This window comes from Oreochromis niloticus, linkage group LG15 (assembly GCF_001858045.2).
Source record: "Oreochromis niloticus isolate F11D_XX linkage group LG15, O_niloticus_UMD_NMBU, whole genome shotgun sequence".
NCBI lineage: Eukaryota > Metazoa > Chordata > Actinopteri > Cichliformes > Cichlidae > Oreochromis > Oreochromis niloticus.
Genome location: NC_031980.2, coordinates 22211578 through 22224815, shown reverse-complemented (window position 1 = coordinate 22224815; position 13238 = coordinate 22211578). Strand labels below are relative to the sequence as shown.

Below are 13238 nucleotides of genomic sequence, written 5' to 3'. Positions count from 1 at the left end.
TTACACTCGTGTCTCTTTGGAAGCAAAAGGAGGTCATTCATCAGCTCGCACAGCTTACTTTTAAGTGTGATCCCACTGAAAAACCAACAGAAATGTGTTGAGGACAGTCTGAACTGACCCTTACTGTCCTAATGTGCTAACCTGCTCTAACACCTTGAGAAAAGATTGAATTTATTTACCACTTGTCCCTTAAACATATTTATAATTTATGCCATGTTATTTTACAGTTGGCCATAATGCTATAGTTTAGACATTGCTGTTGTAACTTTGCTCTACATACTATCCCGGGTTTGTTTGTGGTAGCTTTACGTTACCGTTTACATCCATGCATATGTTTTTAAAGCAATATTACTGAAACATAAGTTCATTTGAATTTTCTTCTGTTTTACGGTAAATTTCTGCTAAATTACACTTGTTAATGTTGCTTTGGTTATACTTACAATAGTTTTTCCCTTTGTTCAGATCTTACATCCAGGGAGGGGTCGGCCCAGCACTTCCTGTTTATATCATGATGTCATTGATTGCATCACTGGGTATAACCAAATGAAGGGTTTTTCCTTTTTGTATAGTGAAGTGGTTTACTTTTCAAACCATTTATTTGTGTAAATGAGTTTGTAAATTAGATGAATAATCTTATTCCTGTTTCTTTGTTTAGATTTTGTTGTTTGGTTTAACCTATTTTTTTTTTAATGGTAGAGACTAATGAGGTTCAGGTGTGTGTAAAATTCTGTATAAAATAAATTGAGATTTTGACAACAGGGGTCGTTTTAAGATGGCAGAATGGAGATGCCAGAAAATAAAATACACTAAAAAGAAAATTGACCAGTCTGCTGATGCTGTCTACTTATCACCTTCCTTATTTGCACTACACTACCTCACATATAGACAAATAATTTTGCACTTTTATAACTGCGGCTACAATTCTCCATCCACATGTATGGTTCTAATGTGGCACAGAGATTCATAATATCGTTCAAAGTAGCTTGATTTTGTTGTGCAGCCTGTAAATGTGGTCCAGTGTTTGGTTATAAGTATAGATGACTGTCTTTTCCTGAACTATCCAATGGCAGCCCTTCTTACTGAGCCGTTTTGTCTTATGGTCACATTCTATTTTAAGATATTGAGTTATTCTGCTTTATTGAAGCTATTTGTTATAGGTTGTTGTACTTTCCAACATTGGGGATAAGTAAAGCAGCTTATTTTTACTTTATCTGCTTTTATCTTAATTGGTTATTAATGAAAGCTGCTAGAATGTTATTCCAGATCATTCTGGCCCACTTCAACCTCTGCTTGTAGACAGAAATATGTTATTGGTGGAGTTAAATACTGCTAAAAATGTTGAGTCAAATATTTTTCCCTAATAATAATTATGCTGTATGGATCAATCGCACACACACATTAAAAAAAACACACATTTAGCAACAAGTAAAACCCTGCACCCAAGTCTTTAAAATGAAACGTATGAACATTGTATCTATTTATTTAACCTTCAACATCTTCTGGATTTGGTGAAAATTTAAAACATTTACTTTTCAAGTTTTCAATGAATTTAATGGTTTAGAATTCATCCTTAGAAGACAACTAAACCTGTGCTATTGCACTTTTTCCTTTTGATCCTCGACTGTCGTTTCATCAGACTTCAGTATCTCTTTCCTTTTGTCCCCTCACTCCTCCTCTTGTCCTTTGTTCCTACTCTTTAACCTCCTCTTCTCTACCTTCTCTGTTTCCACTTGTCTGCACTTACTTAATGAGCCCTGGGTTCAGAATCTATACACCCACAGTTATACATTTTAATGTTTGAGTTTTTGTGTATGCGTGCATTACTTGATTGGCTGGGTCGGGTCAGTCCGGCGGGCTCTCTGTTCAGGCGACAACTGCTCCCACTTAAAATGGAGACTCCAATCAAAGCCTGAGGGAGAACAAGAGAGTAAAGAACACGCTTTAAATAATATTGAATACAGAAAGGTTACTGTGCTGTACCAAAGCATCACGGTCACTGTTATGCTATGCTTTCTTTAGAATATGTATATAAAATAGTTAATGAAAAGACAAATAGAGATATATTTTATTTTTCTGATATTAGAGGAAAGAACATGTTGTGTTGGCTTGTGTAGTTTTTTGTGTGCTTACAGTCCACCAGGCCAAACACTCTCTGTTTGTATGTCTTTAGACTTCAACATGTGTGTGGATGTCAGCATCAATGCAGGTGGATCTGATGACCGTCTTTTTTATGATTTCAGCGACAGGTTCATCTATAATTAAAATGCTCTTTATTAGGGCGACTATCGCTATTGATTGTCCTTCGTGTGTGATTGTGCGTGCACAGTGGAAAGCTCTATTATCTGCATTGATTGGCGGACCACTTTCACCAAGAAAATAAGACTGGTAAAGAGTCTAATGGAAGGAGAGAGTATGAAGTCAACAGATAAAGTGGGGGGTAGTGCAGATCGAAGACAGAACACAGTTATGTGTTGTTCTGGCTTATTTTCAGGCCGTTTAGCTTTAGCTCATCTGCAAGTATGATCCTGCTGAGCCAATAGAAATGTTCAGTTTCTACATTTATGGGAAGTCACTAATTTAATGTTTTAAAAAGCATTTACAAAAGCACGATGGTCTTAAAAATGATATCAGGATCCCGATGGCAGCGAACAACCTGACTGATATCTAAGAATTTGATATCAACAAATGAAAAGGACTGCATTAACTGTTCAAAGAGTGTGTCATTTTATGTGCCTACATTTCAAAGCTGTGTGAGAGAACTTTACTGTGCACACAGTGACAATGCTGGACAAGAGTCTTGAGCCACCCCTCATTTATTGAGATTCTCTATTTTCTAAAAATAGAAAATATGTTCAGGGATTTATTTAAAAGTGCACATATACATGGAAATACAGTATACAAGGCAATCGCTGATTCGCAGAACCAGGGTAAGGGAGGGCCGGCCATCTGCCATGACCAATTGGGGTGAGAGACCCCAATTGGGGTCTTTCTTATTATTTCTATTAGCAGTCTTCAGGAATAGTTCCCCAGGCTTCCTGAAGGACAGTTCTTCTTTGCATGTTTGCTGCCTTTTGTTCTGTTCTCTGTCAAGATGACCCTCATTACTTAATCAAAACGTGATGAAATGTCAACTCTTGGGAAGAAGACAAGAGCAGCCATACGGACACGTTTCTCATTTGATGTCAAGGAAGATAAGACACGTGAAACATGTGGAGCCACTGTCACAAACCTTTACACTTTATATTTTAGTCAACTGAAACAACTTCAGTCTAGTCTACTATAGTCTTATCATATTTAGTCGACTAAAACTAAACTCAAACTAAAAGAATCTAGAAGCTTAAATTATGACAAAAACTAAATCAAAATTTGCTGTCAAAATTAACACTGGTCAAGACACAACACCACTTCATCCCTTGAGTGATTCATAGAATCATTAAGAAACAAACAAAAGAAAGAAAGAAAGAAAAACATACAACAATAAAAATCCACTGGAAACAGTCAGGTACAGCAACTGGACTGGACTGAAAATGAGTGCCTAAGCAGTCAATGTGCTAAGAAAAACTTTAAAAGTCCTTCAGAAAGCCTGGAGACCAATTGCTTTAAAGACCACTTTAAAATTACAAGAAGGTCTGGCTCCTTGGATACAAAATATGAAGATGTGAACAGATTCTTGTGTTGGATTAGTGTTGTGTCCTAAGTCTTTTTGACCAGCACAGTTCTCTGAAACTCCATGTTTTTCACAGAGTTTGTGTTATATGGGTAAGTGAACATCTGCAGTCCACAGCTGTATGCCATGCTGTAGTCAATTAATCAAACAATTGAAAAGTTGGGAATGGGATTGGGGGACATTTTCCGAGAGTAACTAAATATGCTACACTCCACCTGCTAGCCTTTTTATCTTAGAAGAATTATTAACAGAGAGACAAAACTATGATAAATAATAACAAAAGGCATTTTGTTCTTTTATTTTGAAATATATTTAGATTCATGCCTCTGCTTTTTCAACATCAAACAACATTTGAGCCTTAAGGCTATTGCAGTTTATTTCTTAAAATTAAACAATTAAACTTGAGAACATAAACCTACAGTCTCTAGTTCCCTTTACAATGTTGAAAAGAAAGTTGGTGCACTCGCTGCACAGTTTAAAACTGAGTCATCAGCACTTATCTGTGTAGAAGCTGGGCAGAAAAAAGGGCAACTCTAACAAAGTCTGAATATTCAAGGACACACGGTTGCGGGACCTTAGTGCACATTTCAAAGATAAGATGATTCAAGGACAGCAACTATTCATGGTTCTCGAGGGGTCCAATATGAGCGAATAAGAGTCACTGCTGGAAGATGAAGAAGAAGAAAAAATATCTCAAAGCATTTAAGGTTCACAGCAGCCAGAGAGAACAGGTTCATGAACTCATCACGAACTCATCATCAAGGGCCACCTTATAAGTCAGAAACCCAAAGGGGTTTCTCTCTGTCATCAAAACACAACCCAAAGGTGCCTCAAAGCCGTTTGTTTCTGAGTGTAGATTGAAGAAAGTGGTTGTGTACCTCCACGGAGATCAGCAGAGGCTGCCACATAAGCAAACGTATCCATGTTGATGATGTCGATGACTGGGCTAACCACTCGAGACGGGTCCTGGACACACAAAAAGAACCACACACATTTATGCTTAATCAGGGCTTCAGATTAATTTTTAAAAAGTGAAATGCAAGGGAAATAAAACAAGCTACCAAGAAAGAAAAGGGGAAAGAAGTGAATGTGTTTCTGCTTTCATCACCAAATTCTGTTGGAATAAATGAGGTGCTCAGTCCAGTGTGTTCATCTGTGTGTGAAACAGACTGTAAACTCCAAGGTCATTATACTGCACTTCTCCGAAAGGGAATTTCAGTCATTCAGCAACAATCATGCACACAGCAAATGTAGCAAGGTGAGATTGACCACTACCTCTGCTGACTTTAATTCAGTGCTGCTTTATTCACTTCCCTGTCATTAATGTCAGACCACTGAGCCACATGAAATGAAGAGATACAGAAAATGCTTCTAGGTGACAGCACAATTTATTAAGAAGCAGCAGAGAAAATGAGTAACACAGCACTAGGTTACTGGAGGTAAACACGAGGGCTGTGTAGAATTCAATACTTTAGTTTGCTACCTTCAATACAGGCTCTGGTATTTCATTTTACTTGTGCTAGGGCTATATTGGAATTGACGAATAAAGAAAGGTCTGACACCTAGCTGTCCTGATGGAAAGCACTCCGACTTGTTTTTCTCCTGTCTTTAGACGGGGTTAACATAGCATTGTTTTCACTACTAAAACACTAAAACAGTAAAGCTAGCTGCATAATTTTCAGCCAAGTGATGTTTGCAGCACAGTGCATATTTAGAGCATGACATTGACTGAGATATATAAAAGACTGATATTACTAATACGTGTTCTTAATTATAGGCTTGCAAATCATTTTTTTCTGTTTATTCTGGTGGATGTGACCATATTTGGAGTGGAGACACAGACAAAGATACTTTCTGATTAGAGATGGGGAGAGCTAATTTAATACCTGGCTAGGGTTCAGCATGCCCCTTGTGTTCACACCTACCTCTACTAGTCCTTTAAACCAACCAAACTATTAACTATGCATAACTTTAAGGTTTTATTTGATTTAAACAGGTAAGTAATATAAAACTCATTCTTCACAGGGCTGTCAGAAGGAAGAAAATAACCAGAGATCAAAACCAGAGAGATTTTGGTTGTAAGACAATGTATTTCTGCTCTAAAGCTGACCGTTTGTGTTTAAGCCAACCCCAAGTGGTTATTCAAGAAACTGCAGTTTTTAGCTTCATTTGCTTAACTTCTGCATTTCTTGTGCTCTGCACGCAACTTTATTACAGTGATTTTCTGGTTTATGGCACTTTGGAGACTTTTCTGAAGTAACAACCAAGCAGCTGCCCACTCAACTTTACAGTTTGGTTCATGTGGTTCAGAGAATAAGATCCCCAGTGTAGCGCAACAGTAATTTTAAAAAAACATTTGGAAAGCACATCCTCCATCAATGAACTATTTTCCACTTTTAAACAAAGTGGTCTGGAAATGCACCAAACTTTTTTTTTTCTCTCTTTTTCTGGTGTTTCTTGTACTTCATCTCTACCAACTTTCATGAAATTCAGCTGGTAGTTTTCTACTAAGGTTGCTGATAGACCTCGACTCATGTCCTAGTGGAGCAACTAATCCTATAGATAGATTTCATTTCTGTGTTGGAAATGAGCAAATTTCTAAGCTTAAATCATGCAGACAAGATGCGGGAAAAAAGGTTAGCATGTAAAGTGGCAAACATTTTAACTGAACATTTAAAGCCATTAAAAATGTAATGCTTGATATTTGTGACTGGTTGATGAGACTGTGAAAAATGGGATAATATCAAGCACCAACAAAAATTCCCGTATCCCTCAACCCTGTGTAATCGTCCATAAGGCCATAAGACGCTCATGGATTTAGTTTAGTTATTGCCTCCTTAACCCTTAAACAGAGTCCTAAATCCTTTTAAAGTGAAAACTGGCAAAAATGGCTGCACTTGATTTTCCTCATATTTTTTCCTTGATGGTGCCATTTGCTCTTTACAAGGATAAAAGGTACAAAATCTCACTCGCACACACCCACACACACTGACGCTGCCAGACTTGCACTCCCTTTTAAATCATGAAGTGTCCCTCTATTAGTTTGGTCAAACGGCTGGATGCATCTTCAGCCAGTGATATTACAGAGCAGGTGGAGCGGTTCTGGACCATTAGCTGCAGGGTCAGTGCAAGGGGACGCAAGCTGCATCCTTCTACAGCTTCAGCCACATTACAAAGCACTTTGTCTGCTTTAATAGCTGTTAGGGTAATGACACTGTGCAGCACTCAGGGTGAAGCATCACGACATTACTGTCGTAACCGGATAACTGTTATTTTCAAATCACTCTGGAGCATTTTCTTAATTTTAGCCATTTCTTTTTTTTCCTCCACCTGAATAGAAATGAGAATATTTGATGAGTAAGTTGAGAGGACTCTGACCCCAAAGCAATCTGCTTCTTTTATGGTTTTGGACTCTTATGTTTTTAAAGTGCAACTTTCAATCATTTATTGAATTTTACAAATGAATACATTTATAAATGAATTATAAATGATTTTATAAATGAATATTGAATTTTAATAAATGACCTGTTTTACCGAGTCATACTTGAGTATTTTACGCAAGCATCTAAGCAAGTTGTGCCGAGGCAGACGTTTGACTATTGACAAAATTATTATCTAAATTGTCCCTTCAGAAAACCCATTATTCCAAAACAACAAGCACTCTAGACTTTAATGCAATTCTTTATATATTTTTAATCATTAATACCATCTTTCAAATCATTTTTTAAATCCAACAGTGCATGCAGGGAGTGCTAGTGTTCATTTTGTTCATTGCTCTTCATGTAAACATGCATCTGGTGCAGTTACTCTGTTTTCTTTTCCTTCATTTATGAGTGAGGTTTATAGGTGATGTTCACTGAGAGTCCATGGTGCCTAAATAGCCCTGTCACTGTTAAAACATGCAACATATCCCACACCCTCCTTTACTAACACACTGATTCCTAGGAAATGACTGGAAATACTAATGAAACCGTCAACATATTCACTACATGTTTGGCCGTTCATTGTGATTATCGCTTTTGTTTTGCAGCTCTCTTTGATTGCACATGCACACGTAGCAACAAATGAGCAATGTTGCTAAACACAGCCAGGATCCTTTTATGTTGACATGCTCTGAAAATATTACTGTTAATTGGTGAACAATTACAATAAATTGTTGCCTTGGTGCTGAAAGACGAAAGCAAAAACTTTAATGTGATAGATATGGGGCTAAGTAAATACTCTGTAGATTCAATCAGTGGTAAATAGCTGGGAAATTTCTATTTATTCAAATGAGAAGATGCATATTTGCATGTATTATTTCTCAATTACTTCCCTGACAATGAAATTACAATAAATTATTTATTTGACAAAAGTGACAAAATAATGATTTGTTAACGTCCAACAGTAAAGTATTAAAAAAAAGGCTTTTTTGGCACAACAGAAAAAGCTTGAGAACAATTAAAAGAGAACAAAATCAAAATATATGATAAAATCGATCAGCTGTGAAATACAGAAAAGCAGATAACCTGATATTTGGACAAGACTTTGTCTGTCTTATTGATATAGAGAGCTACTTATTTTGCGGGCAATGTGATTTTACGGTAGCCTGGAGTTTTGACTACGCGTGTGTGTTAATCGGATCAATACCTCATACATTTAAATCTAAATATACGACTATAGAGTGACTACACAGACAGTGATGGATGACTTTTGTGCTTGAACACACATAGGCACACACACACACGAATAAACCATGAGTATAAATATGGATGGTGATGGTACAGCAGGAGAAACAGATCAGACTATCTGGTGGATTTATTTATTGATCGCTCCTCTGCAGATTGAGATCAAAGGTCTTTAATAGCAGGCAAACAACTGTTGACTTGATGAATTGGAGAAGTTCAAGACAGGTATTAAAATTAAAACGAACTGGAGAAGGGAGTATGCGAGGCACATGGACAGGGAAGGAGATGAGAAAGGCCACGTAAGGTCGTAAAGCAAATCAAAAGAAGGTGACGGCATGTGTAAAGCCAGGGTAGGATGTAGAAAAGGATGTAAGAGGAAGTGGATAGGGAGGTTTCAAGAGAGCAGAGAAACGAGGGAGGAAAAGAGATGGGGATAGAAAAGAAAAGAGGACGTTTCAAGAGGCCAGAAAGAAGCTGAGAGGAGGCCAGAGAAGGGAGGGGGAAAATTACGAGGAGATGTAAAGAGAAAAGGAAGAAAAGCAAAGGTGTGAGAGTAATGGCAGTAGCACAGGGAGGAAGACATGAGGTGGGGAAAGTAGAACAGAGTGCAATAACCAAAATTGCTGGATAAGAGGTGAAAACGGGAGAGGAGATGAAAATGGAAAAGAAAAGGTGCAATGGTACTGAAGAGTAAGTAAAAGTAAAGGAGACGAGAGACGGGAAAAAGGAAGAAAGGAAGAGAGATGCGACAGGACAAAGGGGAGCGGAGAAGAGGTGGTGAGAGGAGGCAAAACAAGGTGACGAGAGATGGGATGGGGAGGACAAGAAGAGCAGACACAAGCAGAGGAGAGCAGACGGGAGAGTAAGAGGGGTGAAGAAGAGAGTGCCGCACTTATTTCTTAATGAGAGGCAATCAGACCGGCAGCTATTTTCTCTCATGGCACGATTTCACTTCGACCACTGGAGTCATCACGCAGAGGCTTTTTGTTGAGCGGTAAAGCATGCCATATTTGCAGACAGGCCTTGGTGAAGTTAGCGATGGTCATTATGCCTCGTGACTCACATATATGTGTGTATATATAGACACATCTGGAACATGAGAGGGTTGTAATTTGATAGAGAAGCTTTCAGACTCACACATACTTCATTGCATTAGGGTTTATAAATGAACATGAAGTTACACCTCTTTGATCCTTTGCAGGAGGGGTGGCAGCCAGTCTTTGTTGACCTCACAGTGGCTGTCCAGGAAGGTCAGCACTTTGGCTCTTGCAGCGTCCGTCCCCCGCACTCTGGACCTGATGAGACCTGAAGCAGACAAATAGAAAGACAGTTTAATCTCATCCCTGTTCATGAAAAACCTTCAAAATATTAACAACATCTATTTAAAATTATAACTTTTATTACACAAGTCCTAATTAACAATTGTTATTCACACTGCACTTTTAAATATCATTGACAAAATTAGGCCAGCAGTTTAAATGTTGTGGCTGATGGATATATAATAAAGGACAATGCAATTGCACCAACATGTCTTTTTAAAAAATAAATAAATAAATACAAAATAAATTGAAGAAGACATTTAATAGAAGGGTCTTTTGAAAAATGCATATAATCCAAATCTATAATTATTTTTGCACTGAAAACCATTTCACTGAATCCCCCACTGATAAGCGCATTAAGACAATGTGTCCCTGTGCATAAATAGAACCAACAGGTTTGATTTTAATTTGCCACTCATGCTTTAGCTTTTAAAATAAGGTTTGGAAAACACTGTATCTTTTCTGTAATAAAACTTTAACCATACAAGGTACCCGATACGGGGTGGGTGGGGGTAAAATAAATGTATAAAATTGTCATGGAACAGATTTATTACATGAAAGTGGTGCTGTACAAGATTTTCAACATAATTTTGAGTTGTACTTAAAGTAACTATATTCAATATGTAGATTGCCACTTTTAGATATATTATTGGATCATTAATATTATTAAAGCATCTCCTTAATGTTGGAAATGTTGATTATATGAAGTAATTATATATTGTTGGTAGCTTTATATAAAGCAATGCAGTTACTCCATATGTTGTGGAGTGGAACAACACTTGTATTAAATAACACAAAAATGAAAAACATTTGGAAAAACCAAAACAAAGAAAAAAAAAACACAAAGAAAAGATGATAACTATTGAAAAAAATACAACCAAATAAATAAAACAATTGCGGTGTTTGTGAAATTGTGAAATATGATTCATAACAGTGAAAAAAAGACTACAGCTTGATACCATCATCAGTTCAACATGGTGTTGTTGTGCCAACTTAAACGACTTTTGTTTAATTTCAGTCTTCTGTAAACAACAGATCTAAATTTGTAAACAATGTAACAACATTTTATCATCCAATCACAATTAAGAAACAGCCATAATTACAGCGAGCACTAATAGAAGTGATAGTGTCGATTTACTGCACCTTTCTCAGTCACATTACAGTCTCATACACACTTTAACATTGAAATGTTGTGTACAGTAAGCACTTGGAGACCGTCGATATTGAACTTAAAGCCCTCACAGCTTTTCTTTGCCAAATTGAAATCCTCCGCGTTGCTGTCTGAAATTGATTCTTTTCAGGGCGGCAGATCGGATAAGACAGTATATACTCAAGTTTCACGCTCACAAGCTGTGACTATCAGTTAAACACACACAACCTCCATCCACTCGCTATAAATATACACAAACACTTTCCTTGAAAAGGCCCCACAGCAGCAGAAGAACAAGACAAAGAATATTTCAGGCACTGGTGAGAATGGAACCCGTAACCTTGGATGTATTAGTGCCTTGCTCCATCTATTGACACCCCATTTCTTGCTTTCTCTCTCTTTCACTTGCTCTCGCAGTCAGTCAGCAGAGGGGAAAATCGATGCAGGGCTCTTAGAGGGCCTGTCAGACATGGACACAACCTTTTAACAGGCGCATCACTCTCTGCATTTGTGTGTCTGTGTGTGTGTGTGTTGGAGAACAGGTTTGCGTATCCATTTTTAAACAAGAGGGAGAGAAAAGCAAAGAAGGGAGCGGAGCAAAAAGCCAAATGTGTGCGTCAGTTAACTGCAGTTGTGTTTTAGTAAGACAAAGACAGACAAAGTGTGTGTGTTTGTGTGTAAATGAGCCTGTTAAGGAGGTCTCCCTGACGGGGTCCAGTGTTCCCCTCTATTTGGACTAAATGGTCTGATCGATACTCCCTGACACGGAGACGTAATGTGTGTGTGAGTGCATGCACTTTTGAATATGTGTGTGGTACATGCGCAAAGAGGAGTCTGCACTGTTGTATGTGTGTTATCGTGATAGTGCTGGGGCCCATTGTGAATATGTGTGTGTGTGTGTGTGTGTGTGTGTGTGTGTGTGTGTGTGTGTGTGTGTGTGTCGGTGACATTGTACAAAGGGCCGTGAAGTTTCACGTGGCGCCGTTAGGCCGAGGCTCAGCCAATTAAAAATCCCATTTCATCCTCAATAAGGCTTTATTTTCTGGATGGATGGACACACACACATACCCAGACACATAAACTGGACCCACATACAAGCAGGAACACACACACACACATCTGCACTGACAGAAGTGGACGCCCATTTACTTAGATACACACACACACACACACACACACACACACACACACACACACACACACACACACTGCAGGGCAGGCTGACTTTGAGGAGAGTGTTAATCTACACTGATAACTCTTAACTGTCTCCACCTATCAGATGTGGGTCTGTGTTTGTGTAGACACCTTTTATTTGAAACCAGTGTAGTGAGGACATTTTGGCCAGGCTTTGAAACTATAAAGGGCTGTTTGAAAGTTAACATCTTAACAGATTAATATCAGATAAGAAAATGCATAATGTCTTTGTTAATGTGTCCTCACTATTGTACAAATGGACATTTTTGTGTGCTATTGGACTTCTACACTTGAGTGGATCCATTAGAGTTGTAAGAAGTGAGGGCATTTTGTCTGGCAATTGATCCAAAGAGTGCATTATGCTTGAAAAGAACTAGTTAGTACAAAGTGCCGTCTGTCCAGTTCAGCTGTTATGAATGGCCACACTTGATGGCATCATGAAAAGCCCCATGTCATTAAAAAGGATAATCATACGCTCTTCACAAAGAATTCTCTATGTTGTATTTGGTTGTAGACATGAAAAGCATGAGTGATGGCACTTTGAGAGATAAGTTCAAACCCTGCTCTTCCTTTTCTGTGCTGCATGAATGGCCTAGATTGGTGTAGTTGTTGGATTGTATATTTCAGAATACTACAAAAATTGCTGGCGAGATACCTTCCAACGTGGGAAGCTGGAAAGGTGTCAATATTGTTGATCACGATAGCAACTGTGGCTCAAGGGATCATCCACCAGCAGTTTTCATATTAAAGTTTCCTTAGACAAAAATTTCAGAAACTGTCCCGTGTGCCATTTGTGTATGAATGTATGTAGAGTTGGTGTATGAAAGTACAACGTGTTCTTATTCAGGACATCAAACACTACCTTTCTGCCAGAGCCACTGGCATCTTACAGATACACCATAGGTGTCTGTCAGCAAGGTACTGCAGTAGTGAAGTGGATCTCATTCTTAAGTCTGTCCATATGGGCACTTTGAAAGAGATCCTGGGGTTGCAGTTAAAAACACTGAGAAAGTATTAAAGCCAGACTGGTATGTCAGCCCTGCTGATACTGATATACTTACTGATATATCAGTATCAGGATTTATACAAGTGGATAAAAAATGTAAAAAGTAAAAAAGAAATCAAAGAAACCGCCTTATAAGTGTTGATATTGCATAGTTTGTCCACAAGGGGGCACTTTGCAACTTCCCTCTTGGCAACATGCATTTGGGATATAACAAATGCAATAGCCAGCTGATCTG

At 38.1% G+C, this 13238-nt stretch overlaps 1 protein-coding gene across 2 annotated transcripts in view; it reads right to left on the bottom strand.

Moving 5' to 3' along the window:
* Window positions 1-13238, bottom strand: part of galnt14 (UDP-N-acetyl-alpha-D-galactosamine:polypeptide N-acetylgalactosaminyltransferase 14 (GalNAc-T14)) — a 198141-nt gene that overhangs the window by 43980 nt on the left and 140923 nt on the right. For both annotated transcript variants that reach the window (XM_025898707.1, XM_005452386.4), the window contains exons 6-8: window positions 9518-9639; window positions 4546-4633; window positions 1825-1909 (exon numbers count right to left, since the gene is read on the bottom strand). In XM_025898707.1, the coding sequence (XP_025754492.1) occupies window positions 1825-1909; window positions 4546-4633; window positions 9518-9639 (295 nt within the window). The remainder of the gene's footprint in view (window positions 1-1824; window positions 1910-4545; window positions 4634-9517; window positions 9640-13238) is intronic.